The following is an 18,521-nucleotide window of genomic DNA, read 5'->3' on the forward strand; positions in this document are numbered from 1 at the left end:
TGAACCAAATGCTGAATGTCTTTATTATTGTGTGTAAGAGAATGTGCCTAGACACAGTCACCAAAAAGTTGTTTTGAGAAGGGGAAAATATTTTGGACCATACTTGGCTTTTTTTAAATCCGGGTATATAATTAGAATCAGAGAAGAGTAAAATGATTTGGGTTGGAAAGGACCTTAAAGATCATCTTGTTCCACCCCCCTGCCATAGCAGGAAACCTTCCACTAGACTGGCTTGCTCAGGGCCCCATTCCACCTGGCCTTCAGCTTCTCTGGATGACCTGTCCAGGGTCTCACCACCCTCACATTAAAGAATTTCTTCCTAATACCTAATCCAAACCCCCTTGCTTTCAGTTTAGACTCATTCCCCCTCACCCTGTCACTGAAGAGCCCAGAGAGGTGGCCAGTGTTTCCCTCAATAAATGTCTTCATACCTGAGGGGTTTGTAGCACTTGTTGTAGGATGACAACAGAGAGATTTGAGTCAAAGCCATTTCAGTCTGCCAAGGAATTATACAAGTTATTTCTCTTTTGGTGTTGGTTTCACACATCATGTCCTTGTTTGATTGTCATGCTGAGTAAATCAGTGGTTGAGCTTTGCCTGACTTGTGTTAAGATCACCCGGTTTTGCCTAACTTCAATCTAAGGCTGTAGGTAAAGCAGGTAAGGCTCAATCAAAACTTGATACTGTCTGCTTGACAAGTTCGTGAATTTTTGTCAGAACTAATCTGGTTTTTTTGCTTAATGTTACAAAAATCCTGAATGTTTTTAATACAGGTGTATCACATTTACTTCTGGTTAAGTTTATGTAAAAGAGCTTGTCATATTCCTAAAATTCTCCCAGTGTTCTCAGGGGATTATTTTGGGATATGTGAGCTTTTCAATTTTCATATAGTAACGTAATTAGGATGTCACGTGGGTGCTTCAGCGCACTTCTATTTCCCTGTGTGCTTCTGATACAGGATGATTTTCGTTGTTAAACATTTATTTGATAAACATCTCAAGAATAATGAAATGCTACTGATCCTTTCAGTTTGGTGTTGGCCTTTGGTAGTATAAGGGGAAAAATAAAGAGTTAGGATACTTGATGGAAATTTTGTTTTCTTGACTATAGCTCCCTTCTTAGAAGATTTTTGTTTGCTCAAGAGCTATAGAAAAATGCCGTGGACTTTAATAATGCTATGAACTAGCTTTCTTGCCTTCTTGCTACTTTCCAAACCACTGTACAAACATAAAAATTGGTTTATATTTCTTTGTCTGAAAGCTCTTCTATAGGTACTATAGGTTGTTCAGGCCCACAACACTGTATCACAAAGCAAAAAATGAAAATCCTATTCCTTGCTTTTTAAAATATTGATCAGCCATATAACTTAAACTGAAAGTGCAGAAAATAAATTGTTGTTTTCATATGCACATATAATGGGAATAAGGGATTGGATATTATATGAATAATTTTCTTTTATGTAATATGTCTTATCAGTTTGGTTCTAAAGGGCCAGTTACAAAATATTGTTGTTGCCACTCCTAGATTTTATTGAAACTCTTCAGATTAAAAAAAAGGCCAAAGAAATCAGGAAAAGATACAGAAAAGAAAAACTGAAATTAAGTAAGTGGATACAGAAAACCCACACAAGCATTAAATAGTATCAGAAAAAAGGACAGTTAAGAATTCATGGGCTTGTGTATAAAATTAGATTCTGGGTCAGTGCAAGTCAAGAGAATTTAGTCTCAATAAAATCATAGATGCAACTGAAATGACAAGACTTGGAGTAAATGGTTTGTAACCCATGTCATCACATTTTGTTGCCTCAGTGTAAAGGCCAGAAAGGCCTGTATTGTGTAGCAATAAAGGGAGAACAAAAGCAAGGCTTTTAGGGGTAGTACATCTCCAAGAAAGTACTGTCTGCACAATAATGAAGAAAGTTAATTTTCATGAGAGAAGGTTATTCTGATGATCGTCAGCTTTGCTGCAAAAAACCAGCAGAGTTTTTCTTCATACGATAAAGTATGTAATGTCTGTAAGCTAAAATGATTGGAGTAATAGGCAGGGAGTGATATTGTTTCACAAAAGACTTTGAATGACTTCCAGATGCCACTGCCAATACAAGTCACAATCAAAATGACCCTGTAGTTAACAGCAGTAAATTTTCACAGAAAGGTGCCCTGAAGCAAATGGGTATTTCAGCCAGTAAGTCTGATGTTTTGATCTTTCTGTATCAAGTGCTCCACATTTGGCGCACACACTCATCTCTAAGGAACTACAGTCCTTTACTGAAAATATTAAAAGCATTTAAGAAGTAGGAAAAGCAGTGTGGTACAGTATGGATGATGAGCCAAGCTGGCAATGGCTGGGGAAGCATGGGGAAAATGAGGGTGAGCCCTGGTGCATCCGATCTGGATCATGAGCTTGTGTGGTTAACTTTGTCTGTACTGGATCCAGCTGCACCACTATGTGCACTTTTATGCTAAAGAAGGATTTGTTTTTACTGTATAGGCTTCAGCAGAAAGACACATGAATGCCAAATTCAAAATGAATATGATTTCCTGCTGTAGGGAAGCAGTAAGCTGCAGTATTTGTATATAAAGATAGATGAGGCAGGGTGTGCATCTTCTCTTACATGTGTATTGCTTCTTTGTACAGCCACCCTTGTCCCAGCCAAGGAGAGGCTTCCAGGAGCATAGAACCACTGCCTCTGTTGAGGCCAGAGTTGTAAAAAGTAAGGGAAAGTCATTTGGGCTAAACTTACCTCCATGCTGACCCAGATTTTTGAAAATTGGTTTGGATTTATCCATGTTTAAAATGAGAGCACAAGGAAGGTCAGACTTTGTTATGGAAGTCCAGTGGGCTTATGCTGGGCTCCCACAATTGCTGTTTTGTTCTCTGTCATTTCATTAGGATCATTGCACCTGCTACTAATTGCAGTGTGGGTTATTAATAATGAAAGAGTTTTCAAAATCTAATTTATTTCTCATGTTTCTGGCTGTTCAAACAATGACTATAGATTAATCAGGTTGCTGAATCAATTTGTGAGCTATTTATTCTCTTATTAACTTTTTGAAAAATCTTCTTTTCTGTTTAAATGTTCCTTCATTGTGTCTTCATCTGTGTGTGGTCAAAAAACAAAAAAAAAAAAAGAGTTTTCATAGGCAGATTGCAGCTGACTTTACCTTCAGGGTCTTGCTTCTTTTTATTAACAAATGTGGTAAGTGTTGTGCACATGTAGGAGACACAGTTTGTGCCCTCAAGAAACAGTAGAAACCAAACCATGCAAGCACTTGTGTTTCTGAGACGTGGAGTACAAGAAAAATAGTCGGTGGTTTGTACATCGATTGCTACTTCCACACATTTGATCATTGGATTAAAGATAAAAATGTGTAGTTTTGTGTGGTACTTGCCAACAGGGATCTTCAGGAGTGTTTAGGATTACTGGACTGGTTCTCCAGCCTGCTGCAGTGAATACACTCCAGGCCTGGCAGGGCAGTGTTCTGTGTTTAAAAGAGCTTTAAAATCCCACTCAGACAGGACTGGTTTACACCTACTACTGTTACTTGTAATGGCTAAGAATAATTGAATGTCAGTAAAAGAAGATGCTTTTCTCTCTCTCACCCCACCCTGATTTTGTTTACTTTCTGCATTTGACAACAGTTGCAATATTTTCCTGAATCCTCAGTCATCCTGTTTCCCTATTGTTTATGTGGGTATTTCTCACTGCATCAAGAGAAGAAATGTTTAAAAACAGAGAAATGCAATTCTTATTCAAAAAACAACAACAAAAAAAGCCACAACTGGGGAAAAAAGTGAAGTCTGGGGCAATTATAGTAACTGTTGCTACACTTAACTTATTAAAAATATATTTAATTCATTAAAAAAGAAAGGAAGCAAACTGCATGTTGAGAGTGTTGGTTCTGTAAACCTGTGAAAATAACTTCACCTGACACTGCTGTATGGTAACTGCTAATATCTAAACAATGTTTCCATCTCTTTTAGGATCAGAGTCACACACAAGTTTCCCAGTACCGCCAGGATCACTCTCTGATTATGAGATCTATTGTCAATATGACTGATGCTGCTCATTCGGGAATTATGGCTCCGTCTCAGCTCACCACCATTAACCAGTCTCAGCTAAGTGCGCAGCTGGGGCTAAATTTAGGAGGCACTAATTTGCCACACACTTCTCCCTCCCCTCCTGCAAGTAAATCAGCCACTCCTTCCCCATCCAGCTCTATCAATGAAGAAGATGCAGATGAATCAAACAGAGTAAGTTATTCCATGTGCTGTAGCGAGCAAGCTTCACACACCTACACACTGCATTTTCATGGATGTGGCAGTATCAGCTCAGCTGCAATGTGGTCATTTAAAATAGAAGTGTTACAGTAAAGTGGAATATGATTAATTTGCTGGTTATCTTCTTTACTTAAGAAGTTTCCATACTACCTCCATAATAATAAACCTAAGAATAGACAGAGACATATATATATATATATATATTTGGTCTAATTTGTCTCAAGTTTTCAGATCTGTTGAATTTCTTCACGCATCAGCTTTGGACAGTTTTGTCATTTTGGTATTCTCTGGAGTCATGTAAAAAACATAGATGTGTTTAGGCAGAAGTAAAATAAGCTTTCTTCTAACTGAAAGTTTAGTTAACTTATATTTTGCTTTCAATATATCTCTTATAAAAGGAAAAACTATTGACCAAATAAAGTACAAATGTTGTTATAGCAGTATATGTAAAAGGCCTAATTTAAGACTGTTCCATGAAAGATTTTCTCATTAAGTTGATGGAAGTTGTGAATGTGGAAAACTCGTTGTACAGGATCCTCAAAATATCTGAAAATTGTATCTTAATGGAAAAACATAGATGGCCTCTTCAAAATATGCTATGGACTAAATCTTAATTTTTTTTAATACAAATTAGCATTGGGGTGTACTTTTTAAGGTGAAGCTCATAGGATGTGACTCTCAGAGCCATGCTTAAAATGAGTAGTAACTATTCCTGCATTTATTTCCAGTAGATCCAATGAGATTATGCTGAGACTAAGTACTCTTTGGTAGAGAGAAGGGCCTGCACAACAGGACTCTCCCAGGAGTTGCCTACATAGTACCTTTATCCATATAATATTAAGACTGACTGTCAAAATTTTTTTACAATTTATCTGACTTATTTCATGCATTTACTGACTGTTTTTGTTTTTACTGTTTCTTAGGCTACTGGAGAAAAAAGAGCTGCCCCAGATTCTGGCAAGAAACCCAAGACTCCAAAGAAGAAGAAAAAGAAAGACCCCAATGAGCCACAAAAGCCAGTGTCAGCATATGCCCTTTTCTTCAGGGATACACAAGCTGCCATTAAAGGACAGAACCCGAATGCTACATTTGGAGATGTTTCAAAAATAGTGGCATCTATGTGGGACAGTTTAGGAGAAGAACAAAAACAGGTAAATTGGTTCAGGGTTGTCTCACAAGAAGTAATAAAGCAATCCTTGTTAAAAAAATCCTTCTACCTCTGTCCTGAGTGGACCATGCTGCTTGCTGATGTAGAACTCTACCTCTGTAGAGCTACACTGAGTTTTGAACTTGCCGAAGACCTGGCATCTAAAAACTATTTTTTTGTAAGAGCCAACAGGTAGTGTTAAATGACTGTATTTGTCTTTAAATTTTAAAGGACAGTTTGTAAAAGAGCTCAAGTTGTAGTGTCCTAGAGTCCTCTTAAAACCATCTTTTGATGATTCCTATTTCAAAGCCCTTGTTTCCTATTAATAAGTTAGAAAAGAGGAAGGTACAGCATATTTACCATTTCCTTTGATCTGCCTTATGAATTTGTTACAAAGCATGTTGATTTCTAACCTTTGAAGGCAATCCTCTGAGTCTCATTATAATGTTGTGTGTGAAACGTTATCTCCAGCTCCAACTTGGTACAGAGTGATGAGTTTTATACTTCCTTGAGGGTTATTGTTCTTCCTATACACATGTAACTGCTGCACATGGATTGAAGGGGGTTAAAAAATACCCTTTGTTTGTCTGTTCCCAGTAACAGTTAACAGATGCTTCTATGGCAGAGCAGATTCCCAGATAGGACACCTTTTGGCAAGAGATGAATGGTACTTGTTTCTGAAATCCATTTGGAAACTTTTAGTCTGATCTAACAGATGATAATGAGCATGATTAAAAGGTGAACTTTAAATTTACTGATGATTAAAAATACAGATTTATTCATTTTTGCCTAACTGTTCTTGTTTAACTCAAGGGGATTCTTTCATGCTGGCTTTGGGGCAAGTCCAAGCTCTTTGATCTGCGTTTTCTAAAGGTGTACAGATTTTTTTAATATGTAATTCAAATATTTGTTTTAAAAAAAAAAATGCACAGGTGTATTTTGCTGTTCTGGACTACTGCTGATACATTTTGGCATCTGAAATACTCAGTGTTCTAATATCCCTGACACTTGGAGTCAATAAAATACTGTTTTCTGGGGAAGTAAAGATTGCATAGGTAGTCTTGTCAAACAGTTGGCTGCTCAAACTGATGTCAAATAGCAGCCTTTTGTTATTCATGGTAATCAACATAAACTGTAGTGCAAGTCCAGCAGGTAGGCCTGAAAGCCTGTAACCACCTGCAAGAATATTTAGAAATTTCAAGGAAGAAAAAGCACATCTAACAGTAGAGTGTTTTCAGGGGTTTTGGTCTATGTTTTTGTTTCTTTGCAAGTGATTTTGAGAGCATTCTGGCAAAAATATCTTGATAGTAGAAGTTGGTGAAATTGTGTTTTTTTTCATAGGTATATAAAAGAAAAACTGAAGCTGCCAAAAAAGAATACCTAAAGGCACTTGCTGCCTACAGAGCAAGCCTTGTTTCTAAGGTAAGCCTAATAATACCTTCGATGTAATGCAAGTGAGCTTTTACCAACGATATTGAAATATTTGGGGCAAGGGGGGATGTTATGCAAAATAAAAGTAGAATCCTAGGATTTCTGTAATACAGCTCTACAAGATGTTGTGCTGCTGCTTGAACCCTGCTTAGTCTCTGCAAAAATAATTTCATCTCCCTACCGGCATAATAATGATTACCAGAAAACATCTTTGTAAATGTACATCTTCCTTGAGCTGCAGAGGCAAAGTAATGCACTTCACTACGAAAGTAAAATTCAGTCATGAAAAATATACTGACCTTTTGACATTAACATTTGCAAGCTATTTGCCGAGGTTTGTTTTTCCTCAAGTGCTGCTTCTCAAAGGACAGCCTTGCTTTACGTGGAGTTGGAGAGCAGTGGCTGTGTAACAAAGCTTAAGCATTTCTTGCAGGTGAGGGGAAAGAAATGCGTGGTGGCTCTGAATTTGGAGAGTACTAACAAATGGACTAGCTGGCAGTGAGCCACATGGAGTATTTTAGTGGATCTTGAGTTAAAATAAAACCTGTGAAGAAAACAAAGCTCTGCTGTCTTACTTGAGAATTTACCTTTCTAGACAGCAGCACTATGCAGGTTGTAGTTCTGTTGCATCTGAATATTGTAAATGGAAATGTGCTTATAGACATCTAAAATACGGGTAAAACATTACCAAGGTGATTATTTCTCTAATAATATAACATAAAGAGCAATTAGAAAAATATATTCAACCACAAGAAAGCAACAGAGGGTGATGATGTCGTAACTCCTGAGAATATTTATTTGAATGTACAACTGCAGAGCATTAGTAAATCATATGGAAAGTTGCTGTGTATTTTACTTAATGTCTAAAAATACAGCGTCAGAAATTATACACATGTGTTTTTGAAAGCTGGAAGATTTCTTCTGCTTGTGTTGAGAGGCTGTGTTTTTCTGTTGCCTCTGGGACTTATATAAGATTCTAAAAGCCTTTAGTATCACAATGCTAAGTTCAAGAGCAGCAGGAATTCTAAATACCTTTGAGGGATATTATTTTGTGAATCTTAAGTTCCCTTTTCAAAACCATTAGAAATCATATTTTTTTCACCAAATCCATGGGACCTGGACTGCCAAGTAACTTCTGAGTAGATTGCAGGTGGAAATAACTCAAAGTCACTGTACCTCATCTCCTCTAAATAAGTCATCCTTGCTGTAGATTTTTCACAAGATGGTTGCTGAGAGTAGGGATGGGATAGACACTTGTGCAGCAGTTTGTTACATTCTAAGGTAGATGTCTAAAGCGTGTCAGTTAACTGCTCCTTGGTTGATAACTCATGGGGAGGGGAGTGTGTGTGCTGCTCACTCCCAAAGAACAGGTTTTTTTAAAAAACATGTAAATGTGTTGGGCCTGTTCTAGCTCTTTCAGCAACAAAATGTATGTGACTTCTGTGACTTTCTGGTGTTGATCAAGAGCACAAGTTAGTTTTTGTCCAAGTAAGACCTGGAGGTACTGTATAGCAAGGCAGATAAAGAGGTGATACATGTATTGGTGGATCAGTGACTGTTTTCAGGCTGCAGATTGATCTTTTCTGATAGAAAACAAAAGATGACAAAGGTCTCTGAGTAGCTGTTACTTTTATTTCCATGTAAACAGTAGCAGTGCTTTTTCTGTTGAAAAGACAATTAATTTCTTTTCCAAACACAGGCTGCTGCAGAATCTGCTGAGGCCCAGACAATTCGTTCTGTTCAGCAAACGCTGGCTTCCACAAATTTGTCTTCCTCCCTTATTCTGAATAGTTCTCTTTCTCAACACGCGGCGGTTTCAGCGTCTCCCCAAACTCTTCAGCAGCCCCTTTCCAGAGCAATTGCTCCAAAACCCTTGACCATGAGACTGCCAATGAACCAGATTGTAGCTTCTGTTACCATTGCACCGAACATGCCGACAAACATTGCAGCTCCATTGATAAGCTCTATGGGCACAAACATGGTGGCAACACCGTCTTCGTCTCAAGTGAGTCCTTCGATGCAAAGCCAGCAGCACCAGATACAGCAGCTCCAGCAGCAACAGATGCAGCAGATGCAACAGCAGCAACTACATCAGCATCAAATGCATCAGCAAATACAGCAGCAAATGCAGCAGCAGCATTTTCAGCACCACATGCAGCAACATTTGCAGCAGCAGCAGCATCTTCAGCAGCAGATTAATCAACAGCAAATGCAACAGCAACTGCAGCACATACAGCTTCAGCAAATGCAGCAGCAGCAAATGCAGCATATGCAACACCAGTCACAGCCTTCTCCTCAGCAGCACTCCCCGGGAGCCCCGCAGATCACTTCTCCCATCCCTGCCATTGGGAGCCCTCAGCCAGCACCTCAGCAGCACCAGTCACAAATACAATCTCAGACACAGACTCAAGTATTATCGCAGGTCAGTATTTTCTGAAGATAAATGATCTTGCGACATGGCTTTGTGTTGATGGAGGGGGTAGGGGTAAACCATATTTGGCTGAAAACTGTAAATTGTTGATGGTAGTTATGCAGGGATGCATAACAGATCAAATGATCCTCTAAAGTGTCTATTAGATAGGCAATAAAGAACTACAATGTAGCTGTGTATCATCTTTTAGCTGACTATAAATCATTTTGTTTAAAAGAAAAAATGCTGTTCTCTTTTTCATGTGATGCCTTTTTAATTTATTTAAGCTTTACCTACAATATGTGAATCAACTGGCCTAATAAATACCTGGACCTTATGACTGCAAAATGGCCTTCTAGAGTTATATGCTATAACCCTTCTTTCTCTAAAAGTGAATAATGCACTTCAAGGCAGTATGAACTCATGAAGCCCTAAAAGCACAGTTGTAACTACCTGTAAAATTATGATTGGATTTCATACAATCATACTTGTATGACATGAGTTAGTTGATGGCATTTTTTGTCATGAAAAAATAGAGTAAATCACAGATTTTTGCCAAAGCTCTTATTTTTTTTTTTTCTCTCCTAAATGTCTTCAGAAAAACAAATGCAAGTAACTGGACTTAAATGTTTGACCCAACCTTTCACTTCATTTCTCCAAATAAACCTGCCATAGTTCGTAAGAAAATATATATTGACATTTACCCTCTTATGTTAATTCCAATTACAGAACAAATGTGAATATTATATTCTGTGTCGAAGTGATGAGTTTCAGATTTAATACACTGTATTTTTAAAAGGGAAATGCACTTAAATAAAACTGTTATTACAGAAAGCTAAGATGAAAAATACAAGTTATTAATACGCTGTAAAACCAGTAGGATATTTAAATGAAACTCCACAACTGAATAATCAATGTAAATATTTTCTTTAAAAGTTGTAAGTTTTAATATCATGTGTTGTAAAGTTTTCATAAATGAGGCTTTAATGTAAACACTGGTAACATGAATTATTAATTGCTACATTGCTTATTGTGTTTTTATGCTGTTTTATACTTTTTTATGAGTTATGATAGCAGCAATTAAGTTGTTTGTATTTTGCTTATCTAAAATAAATGCTTTTATCTTGCTATAGAATAAACACATTTCAGTAAAACTGATGAGCTGTAAGTCTTTGACAGAGAAACCAGAAATGTTTCCTTCTGCAAATATTTTCTTGGACTTTTTTTAAACTCCTTTGGATTTTTATCAGACATTCTGGGTGAACAGGTACCAATGGGAACAGAGCAAGCACTTGGCTCTTGCACCCTCCAAGGTGCTCTGCTGAAGAGTGATGGGCAACTTCTCTGAGGTGTCTGGGACTTCAGAGAGAAAGCAAGTGGTGGAGTCACAAGACATCATGGTGCCCTGTGTTGATCGATCTGCAGGAACAGGGTAGTGAACCTGTCTCTCAGCAGTAATGTCCAGAAATGCAAATCAGCACAAATTTTGGGCTTTGTTGTGTCTGAGAGTTTCAGATGTAAACACAGCTACTGCCATGGGCTTCCCTCTGTAAAGCCTCCAGCTCTTGACTTGGGCTGATCCTGAGTTGTCTAACTTTTCTCATAAAAGTAGAACATGATGGAGTGGGAGGGATGGAGAGGGCAGGTCTTTTGTATGAAGGGTTTGGAAACATTAACATCCAATGTGTTGTCAGGTTATTAGTGCTGTTCATACATTTTTGCTCTGAACAGAAAGGAGAGAGCCTTTATTTTCCTGTTTCCATTCTTTGCCTGCAATATCTGTGCTGCGAGTGCAGTCTGACCACTATCCCCAGTTGTCTGGCATGATTAATTACAGCATCTGTCCTGTCAGAAGCTATAATGAAGAGGTCTTGATAAAAATTGCAAATTACCACTGGCAACAATCTTAAACTGCTTATGATAAAATGAAAATTAAAAACAGCAAGTGTCAAGCCTGAGCAGAATCCTAATCCTGTTTGAGGCATGTCTACCATGCTCAGACCACAACCCAAAAATAATGGAATAGAGATCCCCAAAAAGTTGCAGCCAGACTTGAGGGAAGAGGTACTATACCATGTGAGTTTATTCATAATGAATTCAGCTTTCAATATTTCATCATCCTCAGGTACTCTGTTTATTATGTACAAATATTGAACAGCAAGAGATTCTAATTATAAATTTATAGATTTCTTGGAGCAGAAAAAAATCATGTATAAATTGAAGCTTTTCATAATGGGTGTTAGTTGACAGCTACCCATGCTCCTAATAACCTTAGCATGATATCTAATAATGCCTGGGATGGAGGGTGTTTATTCCAAGTGCAAGGAAGCCTGTCTGCATTAGAAATGGCATGACAGAGGCTGGTTGGGAGAGATTTTGTGTGTGTCAGTTTTAACCAATGTTACATAACAAAGGGAACCATTTTATAGTCGTTTTTGAAACCTTTAGACAAATGTCTTCAGAAATAATTGCTAAACTGCATGTGACAGTAATTGTGTATTAGTTCTATAATTGTCATTTTGAAGACCTATGAAGTATCGTTGGAAAAATGTCACTAGTGATAAGAGTTAATTACAACTGAAGTCTGTTTTCAACTATTTGCAGCGAGAAGCAGGTGTTATTACACTCATTAAATGGTTTCATAAATCCTGGGTTTTATCACATTTGATTAAGAGCTGCTGAACTACTGATGTTCAATTCCAGGAAAAATAGTTTTAATTACTGCAGCTAAAAAAAAAAAAAAAAAAAGAAAATTAATCATCAAGCAGGACTGTACATTTTAAATATCAAAATTTGAATCTTGAAAAACTGGAGCATCCCCCTCCTTGCCACAAAATTATATTTTGCATTACCCACAATAGCATATTGCAGAACATCTTGTGTTTCAAACTGTGCAAGTTTGTGTTCGTGTTCCCTAAGTCTAAGTGAATAACTGTGCTATCATAGGTCATAAATAAAACTGTTAGTTTAAATTGCTTGATATGCAATTTATACAAGAAAAATGCAATAATCTGTATGGTTTCAGTGTCGTGCATGGGTTTTAAGAATGTTTTCCTTCATAGCATTTACAAGCACTTAACTGCTCCCTTCTTTTCCCAAGGTTTCAGATGCTTTATCACCCCGGTTAACCACATTCTACTTTCACATTAACCCAGGTTGACACATGATGAAAGAACATAAGGAGGTTTAATTTTTAGCTGACACAGGGTCATTAGTTTCTAACTTGGAGAACAAAGCCTTTAAATACCTCTGTGCAACATAATCTCAATTTTATATTATCACCTGACCATTGTGGTTTGCAGGACAGATGGATTAAATATCTCAAGTTTAACCACAAGTCTTGCACTGACTCTTTTCAATGGGGATTCCTATTTGAATGGCTCCTTTTCCATTTCTCACTTCATGGAGTATTTTGCAGCACTGGACTGCATTCTAACCTTTCCCTCCCCCCTTTGTTTGGCTTTTGTTTTGCAACAGCTGTTATTATCGTTTTTGGTCAGCTGTGATTGCTGGAGGCAAAATAGGACCAGATGGTGTTTTGCTATGCATGAATGGCGAGTTAGAGGAGTTTAGATTGAATAGGCCAAGTTTGAATGGTGTCTATGCACCACCTGCCCTCTTCAGCAGCAGCACACACATCATAGGAGCATGATCTGTCTCAGACCTACTAGAATTGGATGGGAATGGAGAGCGCCTCGTTGGATTTTCTCCATATTTATTGATCTTCCATGCACTAACAGCATAATGCAGTACACAGTCAATTTGAGTTAATTGGATATGACACAGCATGTACATGTAATCTATCACCAGAGTCTCCTGGTACACTTTAGGGTTTGCTGCCACAAGAACATGCAGTATTAGCCTGCATTAATAGGCTAAGTGGATGGAAGTAAACCAGGATCATTGTAGGGTTTGATTTAACAAAATATATTGTAGTTTTACAATTGTACCCTTGAAACTGCCAGAAATGCAGTTAACTATGAACATTTCTGATTTGATAGACTGGGGCTGAGTATTTTGTCACAGAAAAAAATATATGTCATTCCCATACATTTCTGTGAGATTTGCCTCTGAAATTTAAACAAATGTAGGTAGCAGCATCTGTAGGGATGGGCCAATGCCATTCAGATGAGTACCAAAGGGCTGCTTTGGTAACCTAAAACTGGTCAGAGAGGCAGAATTTAAATGTTACATAAAATGTAAGAACTGTTGTATGCTCTGTAAGGCTGACTGAAAGACATGGGGTATGCAAGACTTGTGCCTGGATGTTACAGAAGAAAATACATATGTTATGAATAATGAAAAAATACTTGACAATAATATATAATACATAAATTACTTGCATTGTTACAGCAATTGGATGTTTCAAAGCCTACTTAATATGTAACTGAGGGTTGTGATCATGCTCTAAGTTGGCAGGAGCTGCTCACTCGGTGTCTTTGTCTGTGGTGTCAGGTAGCCAAGTGAGCTACTTTATTATGAAAATTGCATCCAACTGAAAAAATGCTAAATATTTTCAAGTGCCTGTGGGAAAAGCTAAGTTTGTATTAAAGGATTTGGTTCTTAAAGTCACCAAGAAGTTAATGCTTCTCAGGTGCATTGGAGGGAGAGAATTTTTGATTATAATACTAAAATCTTTGAGAAGTGAATGTATTGCTTTGAATGAGCTGCTCTGACACTTCAATAGGCTACATTGGAGATTTAGAATGCATTCTGTTTACTTCAGTTAAAAACCAGAAGTGGTATTTTAAATAGTGGGGTTTTTTCCAAGTTCTTGGAGCATTAACATCTTCAGCCCCTAAACAAACCAAAGTAGCAGAGAGTTCTCTTACAAGGTTTAAAATTAAATTTATTTTAGTTGTCTAAGTAAAAAAGGTTGAACAGATTATACTTGTCCTGCCACTTGTCTTGACACTTCTTCCAGGTATCATTTATTCTCTTTCCTCTCCAGGAATATCTTTATGATGCAGTTACCTTTGGTCTGTTATTTTCTCCAAACTGGAGCTGCTACATCATCGTAACTCTGCTGCTCTAATTGTAAAAAAGAGGCTTTGATCCAGCAAATCACTTTAGATGAGCTGATAATTCATGTATAATAGTAGTAATTTCATTGAAGTGACTACTCATATGCTCTGTTATACAGTTGCTCAAGTGCTTTTATAGATCAGGGGTCTGATTACAAACCATTGTATTTGTTTTCCAAACAGATCTAAGTATTTATAATAATAATCAGAACCTAAAAGTAGTCTTACATTTTCTGCATTTTCTTATATTAAATTCTATTCTAAACAAGTCACAAGTCTCATTTTCAGGTGCAGGTATCTAACCTTAGTGCTGGTTCAATGACTGTGAATCATCATAAACATGTAAAGAATTACCCACCTGATGGCGAATTGTATCTGCAGTCATTTAGAAGAGATTCTACTGTGCACAGGTCTGAAAACTTCTACCTGGATCAGCAGTCACAGCTCTTGACTGAGCAGATGCCTTAACCAAATATTTGTATTTAGAAAACTGAGAAGTAAATGCAGGCAGGCAAAGTGCCAGGGTACCTGCTGGCAATATTTTTGAAACCTAAAGGGTGTAGTAACTGTAGGCTGGTTTATTTTAATGCTATAGCCCATACTGTACTGATAACAAACATATACATTGCATTAGCACTAAGCACATAAATAATAAATCCCTTATGTTACGGTTTTCTTGCTGATAGTTAAAGGTGCTTAATCTTGGTATTGGTTTTGGTATTCCAGGAATCATAAGAATTGACCATTATATTTAAAAAATAGTAAGTAGCTGTACCATTTCTTACTTTCCTCTTCCTAATTTTGGAAGTGAAGAATATTCAGTGTCTGGGAATCAGAGCTCTGGAAAATTCTGCTGTATGGACTCTTGATCATGGGATTATTACTACTGCCCTGTTGTGTGTGTATATATATAGGGATACATAAAATCTTGCACCCTGCTCCTGTCTGCTCACTACCTGTGGAAAGCTTGTGCTGAAGAACTCCTCTTTCAGCCCCCCTTCATGTTCCTCCTGTTCCTGTGGGTCACAAGGAAATTAATAGATTGTGCACATACACAATACATGTTTGTTTTAATAAAGAGATGTCCAGATGGGTGCAATTAATTGTATGTGGCAAATGTCTAAAATATCCATAAGTCTAGGCATGCTTTTGGGGATTTTGGGGTTAACATGTTAGGTGTTTTGCAGCACAGACTACCAAAGGATTTGGTTACTGCTTAGCGTGCCTTAGAACTGACAGAATATAGATGAAGCTAGTGATTATCATCCTTGTGTAAACAGACTTTCTCCCTTATAGAATGGTGGCAGATAAATCTATAAGAGTTTTGGTCAATTACAGCAGACAAGTGTATTACAGCAAATCTTGAGCCCACGATGAAATACATGTAATTCTGAGTGTCAGTTTAGATACTTGTGTTTCTATAAAGGCTGGGCAGTCTTTCTTTCCCTTTCTTTTTTTCCTTTAACCCAAGGCAAATGAAGTTATCCTTCACTTCAGAAAACGACCAGGACTCGCTAGCAGGCTTGGAGAAATTAAACATCCTTGAACAAAAATTGTGATACTTTCACATTCATTTCTCTTGATGTTTCCTGTAGCTCTACTTGGCTTTAAACGGAAGGTGGAGTTTGTTCCGATTCTTTCTTTCCATTTTCAAAGCTGCTGATCAGGAAAAAAAAAGAATTGATGCACAGTTCTGCATCCCTGCCCATTCAGCTGCACAAGAGGCAGCTCCCACCGGGAATGGGTGCTGGTCCCAGCGCCGCCAGGCACAGCAGGATGTGGGTGCAGCACAGGCTCTGTGTTTATCTCATTTCACGTCACTTTGGTGTTAAAAGTCAAAGCAAGATAGAACTGATAATTTCAAAGGGAGCAGAGCAGCCCATCGTGGGCCATTGCATCCCCTCATCCCTGTGGCCATCAGGTGTTTCATTGCAGCCCCTGGTAGGGCAGGAGGTCTCCCCTGTGCCAGCGGGCGCCGTTCGCAGCAACACCACGGAGCACTGCACCTATGGAATATTGAAACAAACTTTGCAGTGTACTCAGGGCTAAATAAGAGCCCATGAAACCAGTAGAAATAATCCCAATGATTTCAGGATACTTTGGACCAGGGCTTAGCTGAAAATGGACACAGAAATGCAGCCATTATGAGCACACTTGTAATTTTTTCCAATGACGTAGGAATATTTCTTGGAGAAAGAAAATTTGAAGGAGAGGGAGGAACACAATTTTCCTTCTGAATTGAGAAAATGAAAACTGTTGGGTGTGTGTTGCTATCACAGCAAAGTGTTTCTATCCAGACTCAATGTTTCAGCATGTAAACAACTTCCACTGAAATCTGCAAAGTGCCTGTGCAGAGCATCTGGGAAAATATTTGTGATTTAAATGCATTAAGCAAAATGATAATGTTATTTGAGTTTGGTTAATCAATAACGGAGGAGAAACATAATGCTTTATTAACCTCCTGCCATACAAAACAAAGTCAATGAAATAAAAAAATACTTTTTTCTTTTTTTATAATTTGCATAAATTATAGTGGGGTTTCATTTTAGGGAGTGTGGGGTTTTTTCCTTTATTGTTATCTGTATATTTTATCTGCAGTTTGTTGCTTTAGAACAATGTATTTGTCCACTGTAGACAAAATATGCACTTTGTTCAATTCCTTACTCGAGGTCAAATTCTCTTGAGGAGAACAAGTGTGGGTTGTGTAGCTGTCAAAAGAGGGTTTAGTGCTTGACCCTAAGAAGCATTCAAAGCCCAGATCTTTCTTTTTTATTGCTTTTCATTTTCATTGTTTGTACTTTATACTTAAGAAGGGGCCTCTGCACAGGGGAAAGCCCCTGCTTTAGTATTCACAACTAGCAGCCTTCTACTGAAACACCTCAAAAGCTTTTCACAGCAAGAATTTGGAAACCACTGCTCTGTGTCAACTGCTGGTGCATAATCACACTGCACATGGAGGGGCTGGGGCAGGATGTGTGGGTACACGTGCCGGACGGAGCCCAGGGAGGATGGGATGGAGGTGCTGTAGGGATTCAGGGCACATGCAGAAATGTTCTGGCAATAAACAGAAAGTACGGCAGGTCTGTAAGCTTGGATGCAACAAAGCAGGAGTGTGAATCCAAAAGGTAAGTTGCTGAATCAATGTAGTTTAGAAGGAGGTACAGACAATAGCTGTTTAACTGGATGCTCACTGAAAAGTTGATGATACACTTTTGTATATCTGTGCTCCAACAGAATTTTTCTTACATTCTCTACAGATGGTGTTTATATAGTGTGCACAAGCTCAGAGTTAGAAACAGCCATAAAAAAGGCCGGAGATTTTGTGTAATTATTCACAATTACTATTGTGTAATTGGAAAGTGTAAGTTTTGTATTACATTTTATTTTCTAGAACTACAGTGCAATTATACTTGTAAAAGCTATTGCCAGTATGAGGTGCCTTATTTGTAAAAAATGCAAAATGCTTGTAGTGTTCCTAACTGAACAGGAGTTTTGGTTAACACACAGAAGTGGTAAAGGTGATTTCAAATCCTTTCCATCCATGCTGGCAAGATTGTTGGCCTTATCTTTTTTATCTTGGGTAGTAACTCAGTTCTCCAGGGCCATTCCAAGCGAGCCAGGAGCACAAGAGGACCAAACAAACAGATGGACTGAGATACCAGAAACCTGAGCAGCGGAGAAAGGTCACCTCTTTGGAAAGTTACACAATCCTTGTGGGAGCCTGGCTCCCAGGTAGGGTGATTTCAGGTGGGAGGTGGGCACTGCACAAGCCCTGCCCTCTGCTGCTAAAGGCATGAAACAGAATAAAAGGACATGACAAGATAATTGGTCATCGACATAAATTGAGACTAACTACATATACTATGTATTCTGGGATAATTTGCACCCTTAAGAAACCCTAACGAGGAGCAATTTCTACCCTACTCGGAACAGAGTCTCCAAATAGGCATTCAGATGGGGAAGCATGGTTTTAATTACACAGATCTCCAGTCAACATCTGGGAGCCAAGGAAATGCAAGGGCACATGAGCAATTTGCATCACCATCATCTGGTTCAGCAAACAAGAAGCATTTCACAGCACAGGAAAATAAAAGTTGAATTAAGTCAAAAAGCCTTACAGTGAAGAAATAAAATAGTTTTCAGGCTATTTCAGATTATCAGGGAAAAAAAACAGAACAAAAAAAAGAAAAAAAAAAAAACCACAAAAACCAAAAAACCCCAAAGACAA

The 18,521-nt window shown here is 38.0% G+C and overlaps 1 protein-coding gene across 3 annotated transcripts in view; it reads left to right on the plus strand.

Moving 5' to 3' along the window:
- Window positions 1-10,311, plus strand: part of TOX3 (TOX high mobility group box family member 3) — a 245,614-nt gene extending 235,303 nt beyond the window's left edge. For all 3 annotated transcript variants that reach the window (XM_069026457.1, XM_069026455.1, XM_069026456.1), the window contains 4 exons: window positions 3,985-4,254; window positions 5,205-5,432; window positions 6,770-6,850; window positions 8,559-10,311. In XM_069026457.1, coding sequence (XP_068882558.1) covers window positions 3,985-4,254; window positions 5,205-5,432; window positions 6,770-6,850; window positions 8,559-9,296 — 1,317 coding nt within the window. In that variant the 3' untranslated portion in view covers window positions 9,297-10,311. The remainder of the gene's footprint in view (window positions 1-3,984; window positions 4,255-5,204; window positions 5,433-6,769; window positions 6,851-8,558) is intronic.
- Window positions 10,312-18,521: the final 8,210 nt, after the last annotated feature.

The sequence above is a fragment of the Aphelocoma coerulescens genome, chromosome 11 (genome assembly GCF_041296385.1).
Source record: "Aphelocoma coerulescens isolate FSJ_1873_10779 chromosome 11, UR_Acoe_1.0, whole genome shotgun sequence".
NCBI lineage: Eukaryota > Metazoa > Chordata > Aves > Passeriformes > Corvidae > Aphelocoma > Aphelocoma coerulescens.